Here is a 15,000-nt window from a genome sequence, read left to right on the forward strand (position 1 = left end):
ACTAATTGGTCCTCCGTTAGCAGCAAGAACTGCAATCAAGCTTTTGTGATCACTTGCAGTGAGTCTGTTACAGCTGACGCTGTGGAGGAATTTTGGTCCACTTATCGTTACAGAATTGTTGTAATTCAGCCACACTGGAGGGTTTTCACACATGAACGGTCTTTATAAGGTCACACCACAGCGTCTCAATAGGATTCAGGTCAGGACTTTGACTCCAAAGTCTTCATTGTGTTTGTCTTCAGCTATTCAGAGGTGGACTTGCTGGTGTGTTTTGGATCATTGTCCTGCTCTAGAACCCAAGTTCTCTTCAGCTTGAGGTCACGAACAGAAGGCCGCACTTTGTCCTTCAGGATTTTTTAGTAGACAGCAGAATTCATGGTTCTGTTTATCACAGCATGTCTTCCAGGTCCTGAAGCAGTAAAACAGCCCCAGACCATCACACTACCACCACCACGTTTTACTGTCGGTATGATGTTCATATGTAACGGGACACACACCTCCCAAAAAGTTTAACTTTTGTCTCGTCAGTCCTCAGAGTGTTTTCCTAAAAGTCGTGTAGATCATCAAGATGTTTTCTGGCAAATCTGAGATGATGCTTTATGTTCTTTTTGCTCATCAGCAATTTTAGTCTTGTAACTCTGACATGCAGAGCCATTTTTGCCCCAGTCTCCTTTTCATGGTGGAGTCATGAACACTGACCTTAACTGAGGAACGTGAGGCCTGCAGTTCTGTGGATGTTGTTGTGGGGTCTTTTGTGACATCTTAGATGAGTCGTCTCTGAGCTCTTGGGGTAATTTTGGTCGGCCGGCGACTCCTGGGAAGGTTCACTACTGTTCCATGTTCTCACCATTTGTGTATAACGGCTCTCACTGTGGTTCACTGGAGTCCCAAAGCTTTAGAAATAACTTTATAACCTTCTCCAGACTGATAGATCTCAGTTACTTTATCTCTCATTTGTTCCTGAAGTTTGTTAGACCTCAGTATGATGTGTAGCTTTGAGGATCTTTTGGTCTACTTCACTTTGTCACTCAGGTCTTATTTAAGTGATTTAATGATAGTAAACAGGTGTGGCAGTAATCAGGCCTGAGTGTGTGTGTGTGTGTGTGTGTGTGTGGCTAGAGACATTATACTCAGGTGTGATACACACAGTTATGTTGTTATAAGGTAGGGGGGTGTTTGTTTTCCCTTAATAATAAAAACCTTCATTTAAAAACTGCATGTTGTGTTTAATCGTGTTATCTTCACCTACTATTTAAATGTGTTTGATGATCTGAAGGGGGTCACGGTGGCTTAGTGGTTAGTACGTTCTCCTCACACCTCCAGGGTTGGGGGTTCGATTCCCGCCTCCACCTTGTGTGTGTGGAGTTTGCATGTTCTCCCCGTGCCTCGGGGGTTTCCTCCGGGTACTCCGGTTTCCTCCCCCGGTCCAAAGACATGCATGGTAGGTTGATTGGCATCTCTGGAAAATTGTCTGTAGTGTGTGAGTGAATGAGAGTGTGTGTGTGTGTGCCCTGTGATGGGTTGGCACTCCGTCCAGGGTGTATCCTGCCTTGATGCCCGATGACGCCTGAGATGGACCCGAGGCCCGAGGTAGTTCGGATAAGCGGTAGAAGATGAGTGAGAGAGTGATGATCTGAAATATTAGTGTGAAAACGTGCAAAAAAAAGAAAAGGTGTGTGTGTGTGTGTGTGTGTGTGTGTGTGTGTGAGAGAGAGATAGAGAGAGAGAGAGAGAGAGAGAGAGAGAGAGAGAGAGAGACCGACCTGTGGATGGAAGAAGACTACAGCCATGATCTGACTGGTTCTGCTCGTGCGGACTGTAAGCTGCCTCCAGTGACCTTCATACGTCTCTGGACTGTACACAGCATAAGGAGTCGACCTACACACACACACACACACACACACACACACACACACACACAGAGCTAAACAATGGATCATCTTAACGAAAACGTTAGGGGTTGTTACTCACAGCTTGCTGCAAAAGTTTGTGCCCCCTTCATTTAATCTGATTCTAAATTTGCTACAATCTGATTTAAGTGAAATTATTTTATTTTTATTGATGTCTTAAATTTGTCGCCGGTTAATTCCAATAAAAGTCTGCATCCATTTTCCCCGGATGGATGAAATGATCTGACTCTTATTTCATCTGAAGTTTCAGTACGTGATAAACACCTGATGTAGTTCTGGAAGGCGACGACGAGGCGTTTGGCTCCTTCAGGAACGTGGATGGTGTCCGAGGGACTCACCGCAGCACACGAGCCTCCTTTATACTTCCCCAAGCGAAACCCCACCGTCTTCTCCTCCCCGTCCGCACCGGTACTGATCACAAACTCACACTTGTTCCTGTACTCCGTCTGCAGGACACACACACACACACACACACACACAATGAATGGAATGTAAGAACAACATTGTTGAGTGTATTTAAGATGATCCAGAGCTGTTACCTGTACAGGTGAAGGTCTGATGGGTTCCAGAGGACAACACACACCTTTATATTTCTCTTTCTGCGTAAACAGCCATGGCAGCATGGCTTTATTACTGTTCCCGATCTCCCTGTACACACAAACACACAATAAAAAGACTCATGTTTTATTAATGCGCTTTATTGATAAAAATGAATAAATGAATGAACGAACAAACAAACAAATAAATAAATAAATATTATTATTATATTAGTTGTAAAAGTAAATATAAAGGAAACCTTAAAACTGCTTAATTACATGTAAACAGCAGTACTTATACTGTAGTTATACTGAATAATATTCTATTATGTAAGTTTGTTTGGGATTTAATTATTTACTAATATTTTATTTAAACGAATTATGTTAAAGTGATGTAAACATATACGTATTCGATTTATTTATTTATTTACTAACAAATACATTCTGTTAATATTCGAAAACGTTTATCTTAAATGTTTGTCGTTTAATTAATTTCCGTTATTTAATTATTATAGTTTTCAATACAAAAGTAGCAGTTATTAATGATTTATTCTTTTTTTTATTGAACTATATTAAACTAATCAGGATATTACTAATTAGATGTATTTAAACAGAGAAAATCTGTCATTTCATTACTATATGATACTTTTATTTTGAGTTCTTTTAATATTAGTTTTAAAGAGCAGTGTATTGGATGTGACTCGTGACCCTGAAGGTCATCGTAATAAATGTAGGTCACCTGGTGAGCGTTTGCAGGATTGCCTTGACCTCCTGCTCCTTCCTCTGGAGCTGCTCGGGGTACGGGACCTGCCACAGGGGTGTGACCGCGTTGGCAAGCTGGACGCTGAGGGGTTCGTCCTTGGAGCCTTGGTGTCCCTCAGAGGGACGTTTGGGTGCAGGTTGTCCTCCGTCCGCCACCTCTGCGTCCTGCCTGCGCTTCCTGAGGAGGGGGTCGGCGTTGGGCTTGGCCAAACGCACGCTCAGGACTCTCCCCTTCCAGTGCATGCCGTGGACACGCTTCATGGCCTTGTCCCTGTCCTCCTGCACTCACGCCACAACACAACACAATGTTAATTCAACATTTCTGAACATTAAAGTTCTCCATTAGCAGGAAACAGAAATAAACCCAACCTGGTTTTTGAAGGTGACAAAGGCGAAGTACTGCCTCCCCATAAGCTTGATCTTGTGGGGGTTCAGCCCTTGTTTGCTCAGGAACTTCTTCAGGTCGTAGAAGCTGACGTGCCTGGGCAGGTTCTGGATCTGTACCTTGAAGATCTCGGAGGTGAACAGATCCTCTTTGATGTAGGGGTAGATGTTGGAGTCTTCATGTTCTTCTCGTTCTTCTCGTTCATTACTGCTTTGTTCTCCAGGTTCCTCTTGTTTCTTTTCTTCCTGCAGGGATCCTGGTTGGATGTCACACTCTTGGTGCAGGATGATGGAGTCTTCGGTCCCATCTGCCATCACGACCTGAGAGCTGGACTGAAGAACACAATCACAACTTCTCATTTGTTTAGTTTTAACGCGCTCACATTCCTCTGACCTTTAATCTCATCCTCATCATCATCATCATCATCATCATCATTAAAGCACGTTACAGTATGTTATACAGTTACATACACACAATACAGGGTTCCTCAGTGTGCTCACCTGCTAGCTCCAAGTGTTCTATTATAGTTAGAAAGACTGATTAAAGATGCGACCACAACAGCAGTTTGCTCTCACACACACACACACACGCTCTCACACACACTGTTCAGCTGCCATCTTGTTCACGTGTATAAATAAGAGCAAAGTTTACAGTTCACTTACATTTATTTAACAGGTAGCAAAAATAAAATAAAATAGTTAAACCGTTTTTTAAACATTTTTCCGTATCTTTATTTGGTGTAATTTTAAATAAAAAGGAAAGAAAACATGTTTAACTCTCTTTAAACAGCCCTGAGGCAGACTTTTATTTTGGAGGAATTATTTCCGGGATTATTGCGGGGCTGCTTCACTCCGAGTGTTTCAGAGGCCTTAATAAAGCTAAAATAATTTGTTTATAAACTATAAAATGTCAGGTGTTCGTAACGAACATATACATTAACGGGCAAATGGCTCGGTCCTAAACGTGGATACGTATTTACACTAGATAAATAGGGTTTATAACACTTATATGGTGTCTTTTCCCGTTAGGGGGCGCTACAGAGTATCATCAGCTCCCACGTGACTCTATCCTCATCATCCTCTTCTCTCACGCCAGTTACCTTCATGTCCTCATTTAACACATCCATAAATCTCCTCTTTGTCCTCCCTCTTGACTTCTTACCAGCAGCTCCATCTCCAACATCCTTCTACTAATATAACCATCTCCCTCCTCTGTACATGTCCAAACATCTCAATCTAGTCTCTCTGTCCTTGTCCCCAAAACAGCCAACCTGATCTGTCCCTCTGATGTGCTCCTTCCTAATCCTGTCCATCCTCGTCACTCCTAAAGTGAACCTCAACATCTTCATCTCTGCTACCTCCATCTCTGCCTCATGTCTTTTCCTCACTGTTACAGTCTCTAACACACACAGCAGAGCTGCTCTCACTACTGTCTTCTGCACCTTTCCTTTGATTCTTACTGACACTCTTCTGTCACACACAACACTTCTGACACTCTTCTGTCACACAAAACACTCCTGACACTCTTCTGACACACACACCACTCCTGGCACTCTTATGTCACACACACACAACACTCCTGACACTCTTCTGTCACACACAACACTCCTGACACTCTTATGTCACACACACACAACACTCCTGACACTCTTCTGTTACACACACAACACTCCTGACACTCTTATGTCACACACACACAACACTCCTGACACTCTTCTGTCACACACAACACTCCTGACACTCTTATGTCACACACACACAACACTCCTGACACTCTTCTGTCACACACACACAACACTCCTGACACTCTTCTGTCACACACAACACTCCTGACACTCTTATGTCACACACACACAACACTCCTGACACTCTTATGTCACACACACACAACACTCCTGACACTCTTCTGTCACATGCAACACTCCTGTCACTCTTCTGTCACACACACAACTCTCCTGACACTCTTCTGACACACACACACCACTCCTGGCACTCTTATGTCACACACACACAACACTCCTGACACTCTTCTGTCACACACAACACTTCTGACACTCTTCTGTCACACACACAACTCTCCTGACACTCTTCTGTCACACATACAACTCTCCTGACACTCATGTCAAACACACAACACTCCTGACACTCTTATGTCACACACACACAACACTCCTGACACTCTTCTGTCACACACAACACTCCTGACACTTTTCTCCACCCATTCCAACCCACCTGCACTCACCTCTTCACCTTTTTTCCACACTCCCCATCACACTGGATGTTTGACACCAAATACTTAAACTCCTGCACCATCTTGACCTTCAGCCCCCTGTAACCTTACTGTTCTACTTCCCTCCCTCTCGTTCATACACATGTATTCTGTCTCACTGCCACTGACTTTCATCCCTCTCCTTTACAGAGCAGACCTCCACCTTTCCAGGTGTTCCTCCACCTGCTCTCTACTCTCACTACAGATCACATTGTCATCCACAAAGATCATCATCCATGGAGATTCCTCTCTGACTTCATCTGTCAATCTGTCCATCACCATAACAAACGAGAAGGGACTCAAAGCTGATCCCGGATGTATCCCCACCTCCACCTCCTCAGCACATCTTACTGCTGTCATACCCCTCTCATACACATCATGAACTACTCTGACATACTTCTCCATCACTCCTGACATCCTCATACAGTACCATATCTCCTCTCTCATCACCCTGTCATACACTTTCTCTACATCCACAAAGACTGTACTTCTCCGTTAACAAACTCGGAGCAAACATTACACCAGTGCTGCTCTTTCTGGGCATGAAGCCATGCTGCTGATCACAAATATCCCCTTCAGAGGGAAACTCTTATCAGAATCAGAATCAGAATCAGAGTCAGGTTTATTGGCAAAGTGTGTTGACACACACAAGGAATTTGGTTCTAGCTGTTTGTGACTCAAAAATACAGACATAAATAACACTATACTATACAATACACACATAAATAACACTATACTATACAATACAGACATAAATAACACTATACTATACAATACACACATAAATAACACTATACTAAACAATACACACATAAATAACACTATACTATACAATACAGACATAAATAACACTATACTAAACAATACACACATAAATAACACTATACTATACAATACACACAATAAATAACACTATACTTTACAATACACACATAAATAACACTATACTATACAATACACACATAAATAACACTATACTATACAATACACACATAAATAACACTATACTATACAATACAGACATAAATAACACTATACTATACAATACACACATAAATAACACTATACTATACAATACACACATAAATAACACTATACTATACAATACAGACAATGAGATACAATATAGACAGAATGAGTATTAAATATAAATACAGAATATATAACAGATCAGTTATGTACATAAAGTGTGAGAGTGTAAATAACAATAGTGTGTAATATTATTATTTATGTACAACATACAGCAGCAGTAGTGTGTGTAACGTATACAGATGATGTGATGACTGACAGTCCTGATAATGCAGCACTTATAGATATGAAGCAGTGAATATAATTATGGTGAGGTGTTAATCAGGGTGATTGTCTGGGGAAAGAAACTGTTCCTGTGTCTGGTAGTTTTAGTAAACAAGGTTCTGTAGCACCTGAGAGAAGGGAGGAGCTGAAAGAGGTTGTGTTCAGGGTGTAAAGGGTCAGTGGTGATTTTTACTGCCCGGTTTCTGGTTCTTGTGTGGTACAAGTCCTGGGGGGTGGGCAGGGGGGGCATCAGTTATTATTTCTGCTGTTTTTACTGTGTGCTGCAGTCTGTTCCTGTCCTGTTTAGTTGCTGCACCAAACCAGATGGTGATGGATGTGAACAGGACAGATTCAATGACTGCAGTGTAGAACAGCACCAACAGGTCCTGTGGCAGACCAAACTGCCTTAATTGGCGTAGAAAGTACATCCTCTGCTGGGCCTTTTTGATGATGGAGTTTATGTTGCACTCCCATTTCATAGTGTATATTACACATAAAATATATAATTACACCTATATATGGATTAAAGGAACAACTGGAACTCAGACTTGTTGCTAACCTGCTGCTAACACTGAAAACTTTATGGTAGCTAAGTTTGCTAGCTGTGTCGACTAGAACATGTCAAGCGTTTTGATTAAAGAGCAGTTTTAGCTGATTTATTTATTTTAATTGGATTGTATTTAAAGCAAACAATGTAGATATTTAAATTCCTTAGAAGACTCTCTCTACCCGTATTCCGTATTATATACGCATACATAAATAAACCCGCCCCTTTCTGTGGAATTGAAGAAACATATCGAGAGATGGACTCTGATTGGGTTGTATGTACATCGTGTAAGCTGATGAACCAATCACAGCTCTGTATGTAGATTTTGTCGGAATACGGGTGAGAGGAAGAAAAAAGTCGCCCGCTGAGGAAGACACGTCGTCACGTTACGTCACGTCACGTCGCAGCTCCACCGATGCTAACCGCTGTGAGCTAACGCTAAGAGCAGCTTGTCGCTCGGTCTGCTGGCGTCCGTGTAACTTCTGTGTCCTGAGGAGAAGCTGAGAGAAGTGAAGTGTTTCCCGTCGTGGAGCTGGAGACGTTTATTAAGCCGAGATGGGCTCCGTGTTCCGCAGTGAGGAGCTGTGTTTGGCCCAGTTGTTCCTGCAGTCCGGGGCGGATTATGAGTGTATTAGTGAACTCGGGGAGCTCGGACTGGTGGAGTTTAGAGATGTGAGGACTGTTTTAGCTTCTAATCGCACTCAGCTCTCACACAACACTCACTCAACACTCACTCAATACTCACTCAACTCTCACTCAACTCTCACTCAACACTCACACAGCTCTCACTCAGCTCTCACACAACACTCACTCAACTCTCACTCAACTCTCACTCAGCTCTCACTCAACACTCACTCAACACTCACTCAACACTCACTCAGCTCTCACTCAACACTCACTCAACACTCACTCAACTCTCACTCAACTCTCACTCAACACTCACTCAGCTCTCACACAACACTCACACAACTCTCACTCAACTCTCACTCAGCTCTCACTCAACACTCACTCAGCTCTCACTCAGCTCTCACTCAACTCTCACTCAACACTCACTCAACACTCACTCAGCTCTCACTCAGCTCTCACACTGCACTCACACTGCACTCACTCAACACTCACACAACACTCACACAACACTCACACAACACTCACTCAACACTCACTCAACACTCACTCAGCTCTCACTCAACTCACACTGCACTCACACTGCACTCACACAGCACTCACACAACATTCACTCAACACTCACTCAACACTCACTCAACATTCACTCAACACTCACTCAACACTTACTCAGCACTCACTCAACTCTCACACTGCACTCACACTGCACTCACACTGCACTCACACAGCACTCACTCAACACTCACTCAACACTCACACTGCACTCACACTGCACTCACACTGCACTCACACTGCACTCACACTGCACTCACACTGCACTCACACAACATTCGCTCAACACTCGCTCAACACTCACACTGCACTCACACAGCACTCACACAGTACTCACACAGTACTCACTCAACATTCACTCAACACTCACTCAACACTCACACAACACACTCAACACTCACACAGCACTCACACAGCATTCAGTCAACATTCACTCATTTTATACACAGACTCAAATAATAAGTTAAATAACTCCACTGTCTCAAATCATTATGCAAGTGTTATCAGTGCGAAACTTCAAGCTTTCTTCTTCTTCTTCTTCTTCTTCTTCTTCTTCTTCTTCTTCTTCTTCTTCTTCTCCTCCTCCTCTCTTGTTGGAATTATCCTTTTCCTTGAACCATTTATTAATTTATTCAGGCTCCTTCGCCTCTTCATGAATATCTTATGATCTTTCTAGCAGTTTCAGGACTTTAAATTGATGTCTATTAAATACAGTTTCCATTAAAGCGGCTATATGCAATTTTATTTAGACATCGATAAATATTTATTTTTTAGGTTTTGGCATCTAATTTGCATAGTATTTTTTGCTTATGTCATTTCATGCCTTTGTCAATAGTTTCAGGGTTTTTACTCACACTTTTTTTTAACAGCAGCAGTATGTGTGTGTTTTTTCTTTCCAAATGTCTGTCAATAGTTTCAGTGTCTCACCTTTGCACGTTTACAAACTGTTAAAGTTTAAAGCGGCAATGTGTAATTATCCAGAACTATGTCAATAGTTTCAGGGCTTTGCATTAGTACTTTTACAAGTTATTTTTTTCCTCAAAGCAGCAATATGTAAGTTTCAGGGTCTCTACTTGCACTTGTAAAAGACTTTCCCTCTTTAAAGCAGCAGTATATGAATTTTCTCTAACTTTGTGAATTGTTTTCAGGATGTTTGCTTGTACTTTTACATGCTTTTCTTTCCTTGATTGCTGTCAGTAGTTTCAGGGTTTGTGCTGTGTATGAAATTCTTTTTTTTTAAACCTTAAAGCTGCAATATGACTTTGTTATAAAGCGCTGTTATGTAATTTATTTTCGCTAAATCAAGTTTTGTGTTTCAGCTGAACCCGAGCGTTAACGCCTTCCAGCGCAAATTCGTCAACGAGATCAAGAGATCAGAGGAAATGGAGAGGATTCTCGGTAACGTAGCTCTTCATTTTTTTTTAACTGAGTTTATAAAAAACACCAGAGTGACTTTTATTTTAAAAAGTTCCTTTTGTTATTAAATGAAAGGTTGTACAACCAAAAGGACATTTTCCTGTAAGTAGCTTCGTTTTAAATAAATTGAAAGTAAATTTTAGTTTAAGTTCATGAACTAAAATACCTGTAAATAATAATAAATAAAATAAATGACATTTATTAAAACCTGACTGTAATTTCAGTAATGAGTTACTGTTGTTATTCTGACTTTTTGTTTCTTTATTTGTGCGTATTTATGTATTAACTTTCGGTCAGTGTAAAAAAAAAAAAAAAAAAAAACCCTCAACGTTTTGGCCAAAGTTATTAAATGATAAAGAAATGGAAAAAAAAAAGGTAACTAGATTTGTAAAGTTCGTCGTGACAAACTTCGATGTTGGCTTTGACGGTGCAAGTATTCGCAAAGGCCGGTGCTTTTTGGAGGCGAATGAACATAAGGGTCAGTGTTACTTTGACGCAAGTGGACAGAAAGATAGGGTGCCAAAACATTTGGAGGCAAGTGGAGACGAGCATGTGACGTCATCCGAATACTCTTGAGGAAATTCCCCTCAATGTGCTGAGTGTTTTGTTATGTCACATGTCCATGTTGTAAAAAGTTTTTTGAGTATGCATATTTTGGGGGCGGGGCTGCGGGACAACCGAAAGGCCAGTCGGTACACCAGTTTAAACCTTTGTTCAGAGTCTCACCCTAAAGGAGCTGGTCGAGTTTGGTGTAGATCGTTCGAAAGCTTGCCGAGTTATAAACCTCCAAATTTTATAATGGGAGTCTATGGGGAAAAAAGGCCACTTTGAGACCCGGTACCGGAAGTACTGGTACTCGGATCGCTTAGAAAAGTAATAGCAACAAACTTCAGCCCAGGGTCTATAACATATCCGAATTTGTTGCATGTGGCTCGAAAGCTCTAGGAGGAGTTAATCTTGATAAATTTTTGTCTAAGCTTAAATATGAAAACAGAATGTTGGCTTCTACAAAGCGACATAATGAGGTCTGAAGTCTGCGGCCGTGTTGTTCGACACGTATAAAACAAAGCCCAGCGTTTTTACATCACTGCTGCATGGTAGCGAATGTGACTGATGCAAATGAACTGGACGTCAGTGCCACAGGGTGCAGCCTCGGGTCCGACATCGTTTACACTCCTCCGCACAACTCGCTCGTTTATCTGAAACCACTGACAGCAGAATGACTTTGTAACGATGCTGTAATAAAGCCGACTTTTCCGTAACTCACGCCTAACTGTAGCTACCAGTTCAGCTCCGTGGTTCAAGCCGCCGCAGTCGGCGTCGCGTCTTTCAATTCGGTTCGAGTTTATTTGTTTAGCTCTTTTTACAATTGACGTCGTCTCAAATCGGCTTTACAGAACACAAACATGGAACAAAAGGTTAATATAAAGAGTAATATAAAGATGAACAGAATACAAATCTTCAGCTCCGTGGAGACGTTCATCATCTCGGACACGTTCTAGCTGTTTATACCGTGATGAGCGGCACGCGATATGACCCCGTAACGGCGGTAACGTGGAAAGTTCACAATGCGATGCGCTTTTCTGAGGTGACGTGATTAACGTTTTGAGAGAGTGATATTTTATTATTTATATACACAAATATAAAATGTTCATTTAATTAATTAATTAATTTATTTTTTAATACACAACTGCTATTTGTTTGGATCCCATTTCGTTTATCGTATAAATTTCTTGAAACGTCAGAACGTCTTTCATTTAACGCTTCAACTTCACCATATCAACTACTTTTGAACATCTGTTTGTGTTTCCTGTGAATGAGCTGTTAGTATAGACACGAGTTTAACTTGCACTACGATCAGAGCAGCTGATATAATAAAGGAATCCACACGTTCTAAGTAGCGCTGAGGTAGTAGTGTGATGGATCGGTGCAATGAGCTCAGGATTAGTGTACTTTAAACTGAGTGTGTGTGTGTGTGTGTGTGTGTGTGTGTTTCATTACAGGATATCTTCTGAGAGAGATCAAGAAAGCCGACATTGCTCTGCCTGATGACGAGGTGAACCCTGTGGCCCCGCTGCCCAAACATGTGATGGGAATTATGGTAGGATCACAGAGCCTCATTCTCACACTCGCTCACTCACACACACTCTCGCTCACACACTCGTGCACACTCACTCACGGTCACACACTCACTCACACACACACACACACTCACTCACACACACTCAGGCTCACACACTTGCGCACACCCACGCTCACACACTCACTCACACGCACACTTGTGGACAATCACGCTCACTCACACACGCACAATCACACATGCACATTCAAGCTCACTCACACACACTCACACACACTCACTCACGCACACTCACTCACGCACACTTACGCTCACTCACACACACTCATGCTCACACACACACACAACATTCATTGTGTGTGTCTCTGCGTGCGTGTCTCCGCATGTGTGTCTCTGCCTGAATCCGTGTCTCTCTGTGTGTCCGTTCACAGGAGCAGCTTCAGCGGCTGGAGCTCGAGCTCAGTGAGGTCATGAGAAATAAAGAGAAGCTGCAGAAGAATCTTCTGGAACTGATAGAGTATTCACACATGCTGCGCATCACACGCAACTTCGTCCACCACACCGCTGAGGTACGTCTCCACCCACCCACAACTCCACCTGTGACTCCACCAACGACAAATTTTCATTCATACATTTAATTTATTGTCTGTCAGCACTTAATGGAAGTCTTTAGCCACCAGCTTGGCATTTGTGATGAGGCTAGGGGCATATTGTGTGTGTGTGTGCGTGTGTGTGTGTGTGTGTGTGTGTGTGTGTGTGTGTGTGTGGTGTAAACAGAGAGAGCCGGTGCGGGCTCAATATGAAGAGTTTCCTTTCCTTGCGAAAGACTCAGCGATGGATTACGCCAGCATGCAGAGACTCGGGGCGAAGCTCGGGTACACACACTCTCTCTCTCTCTCTCTCTCTCTCTCTCTCTCTCTCTCTCTCTCTCTCTCTCTCTCTCTCTCACAAATAAAGGAAGGAAATACAGTAAAACCTCTGTACAGAGAGACTCAGTGAACGGATTCTGCAAAAGATCTGACAGCAAACAGAAATATTTATAATAAATGTGTAATGGCATCATTTTTACTGATTATTGTACAGAAATTGGCTTCACCTTCGATAGAAACATTTTATTTTTTACTTTATTAGAATTTGTTTTTTTACAAAATATAAAATGTAATTATTTTTCTTAGCACATCTCCATTTGTAAAAGCTAATCTTTAATTTATTTTACGTTGATGTTTCACATTCAGGTTTATCTCAGGTCTGATTTCCACTGTGAAGCTCGAGCCGTTTGAGCGCATGCTGTGGCGAGTGTGTAAAGGCTACACCATCCTGAGCTACGCCGAGATCCAGGAGAGCCTGGAGGACCCCAGCACGGTGACACACGCACACACACACACACGTACACACACACACACACACACACATGTACACGTACACACACACGTACAAACACACACACGTAGACGTACACACGTACACACACACACACGTACACACACACACACATGTACACACACACACACGTACACACACACACACGTACACACACACACACATGTACACACACACACACGTACACACACACACACATGTACACACACACACACACGTACACACACACGTACAAACACACACACACACACGTAGACGTACACATGTACACACACACACACATGTACACACACACACACACACGTACACACACACGTACAAACACACACACACACACGTAGACGTACACATGTACACACACACACACGTACACACACACGTACACACACACGTGTACACACACACGTACACGCACACACACATACACGTACACACACACACACACACGTGTACACAAACACACACACGTACACACACACGTACACGCGCACACGCGTACACACACACGTACACATACACACACGTACACGTACATGTACACACACACGTACACACACGTGTACACACACACACAAACACACACGTACACACGTTTCTGGAGGTGAGCTGATGCTTCTCATGCTGTCTGATGATCATCACCAGGAAATGAATTCTGTATTCAAATAGTGTGTGTTGATTTGAAATTATTCAAATAACATGATGGGGTTTAGAAGGACAATAGATTTCAGTACTGATAGGTGCCCCACCCCACCCCATATATATATATATTTTTGCTAAATGTATTTAAACATTTGGTTGTTTTGCCATATTTTAGATCATTTTATAGATGGATAAATAAATGTAAAGAATTACTGTATTAATATTATGATACAATTATAAAAATTTCAATAAAAAAGCCTTATTTAATTATGTATATAAAATAATGTTTGATCTATTGATACGTTACACTACATATTAATCCCATAATGTTGTTTCACTTTATTTCTTTAAGCTGTTAACATAAACCTGGACTTGAGACACTTCTGTACATCAGTGTTTTATTTATATGACGTATTTAATAAAAAGCCCTGAGATAAAATCTGAAAGTGCTCGTATTGACTTATAAGATATAGCAGCTGAGTGTTTTATTGGTTTGGGTTTCACAGGGCGAGTCGACCAGAAGTGCCGTCTTCCTCATCTCCTACTGGGGCGATCAGATCGGACAGAAAGTGAAGAAGATCTGCGACTGGTAACGACTTCCTGTATAC

The 15,000-nt window shown here is 42.0% G+C and overlaps 2 protein-coding genes across 2 annotated transcripts in view; one reads left to right on the plus strand and one right to left on the minus strand.

Moving 5' to 3' along the window:
- trmt2a (tRNA methyltransferase 2 homolog A) overlaps positions 1-4,216 on the minus strand; it is a 9,054-nt gene extending 4,838 nt beyond the window's left edge. The window contains exons 1-6 of the mRNA XM_060883635.1: positions 4,094-4,216; positions 3,578-3,925; positions 3,186-3,487; positions 2,450-2,558; positions 2,175-2,356; positions 1,764-1,878 (exon numbers count right to left, since the gene is read on the minus strand). Of these exons, the coding sequence (XP_060739618.1) occupies positions 1,764-1,878; positions 2,175-2,356; positions 2,450-2,558; positions 3,186-3,487; positions 3,578-3,907 (1,038 nt within the window). The 5' untranslated portion in view covers positions 3,908-3,925; positions 4,094-4,216. The remainder of the gene's footprint in view (positions 1-1,763; positions 1,879-2,174; positions 2,357-2,449; positions 2,559-3,185; positions 3,488-3,577; positions 3,926-4,093) is intronic.
- A 3,849-nt stretch (positions 4,217-8,065) lies between these two features.
- atp6v0a2b (ATPase H+ transporting V0 subunit a2b) overlaps positions 8,066-15,000 on the plus strand; it is a 23,657-nt gene continuing 16,722 nt past the window's right edge. Inside the window, exons 1-7 of the mRNA XM_060882978.1 lie at positions 8,066-8,373; positions 10,197-10,275; positions 12,297-12,394; positions 12,805-12,942; positions 13,151-13,248; positions 13,609-13,735; positions 14,899-14,981. Coding sequence (XP_060738961.1) covers positions 8,257-8,373; positions 10,197-10,275; positions 12,297-12,394; positions 12,805-12,942; positions 13,151-13,248; positions 13,609-13,735; positions 14,899-14,981 — 740 coding nt within the window. The 5' untranslated portion in view covers positions 8,066-8,256. The remainder of the gene's footprint in view (positions 8,374-10,196; positions 10,276-12,296; positions 12,395-12,804; positions 12,943-13,150; positions 13,249-13,608; positions 13,736-14,898; positions 14,982-15,000) is intronic.

The sequence above is a fragment of the Tachysurus vachellii genome, chromosome 12, assembly GCF_030014155.1.
Source record: "Tachysurus vachellii isolate PV-2020 chromosome 12, HZAU_Pvac_v1, whole genome shotgun sequence".
Lineage (NCBI taxonomy): Eukaryota > Metazoa > Chordata > Actinopteri > Siluriformes > Bagridae > Tachysurus > Tachysurus vachellii.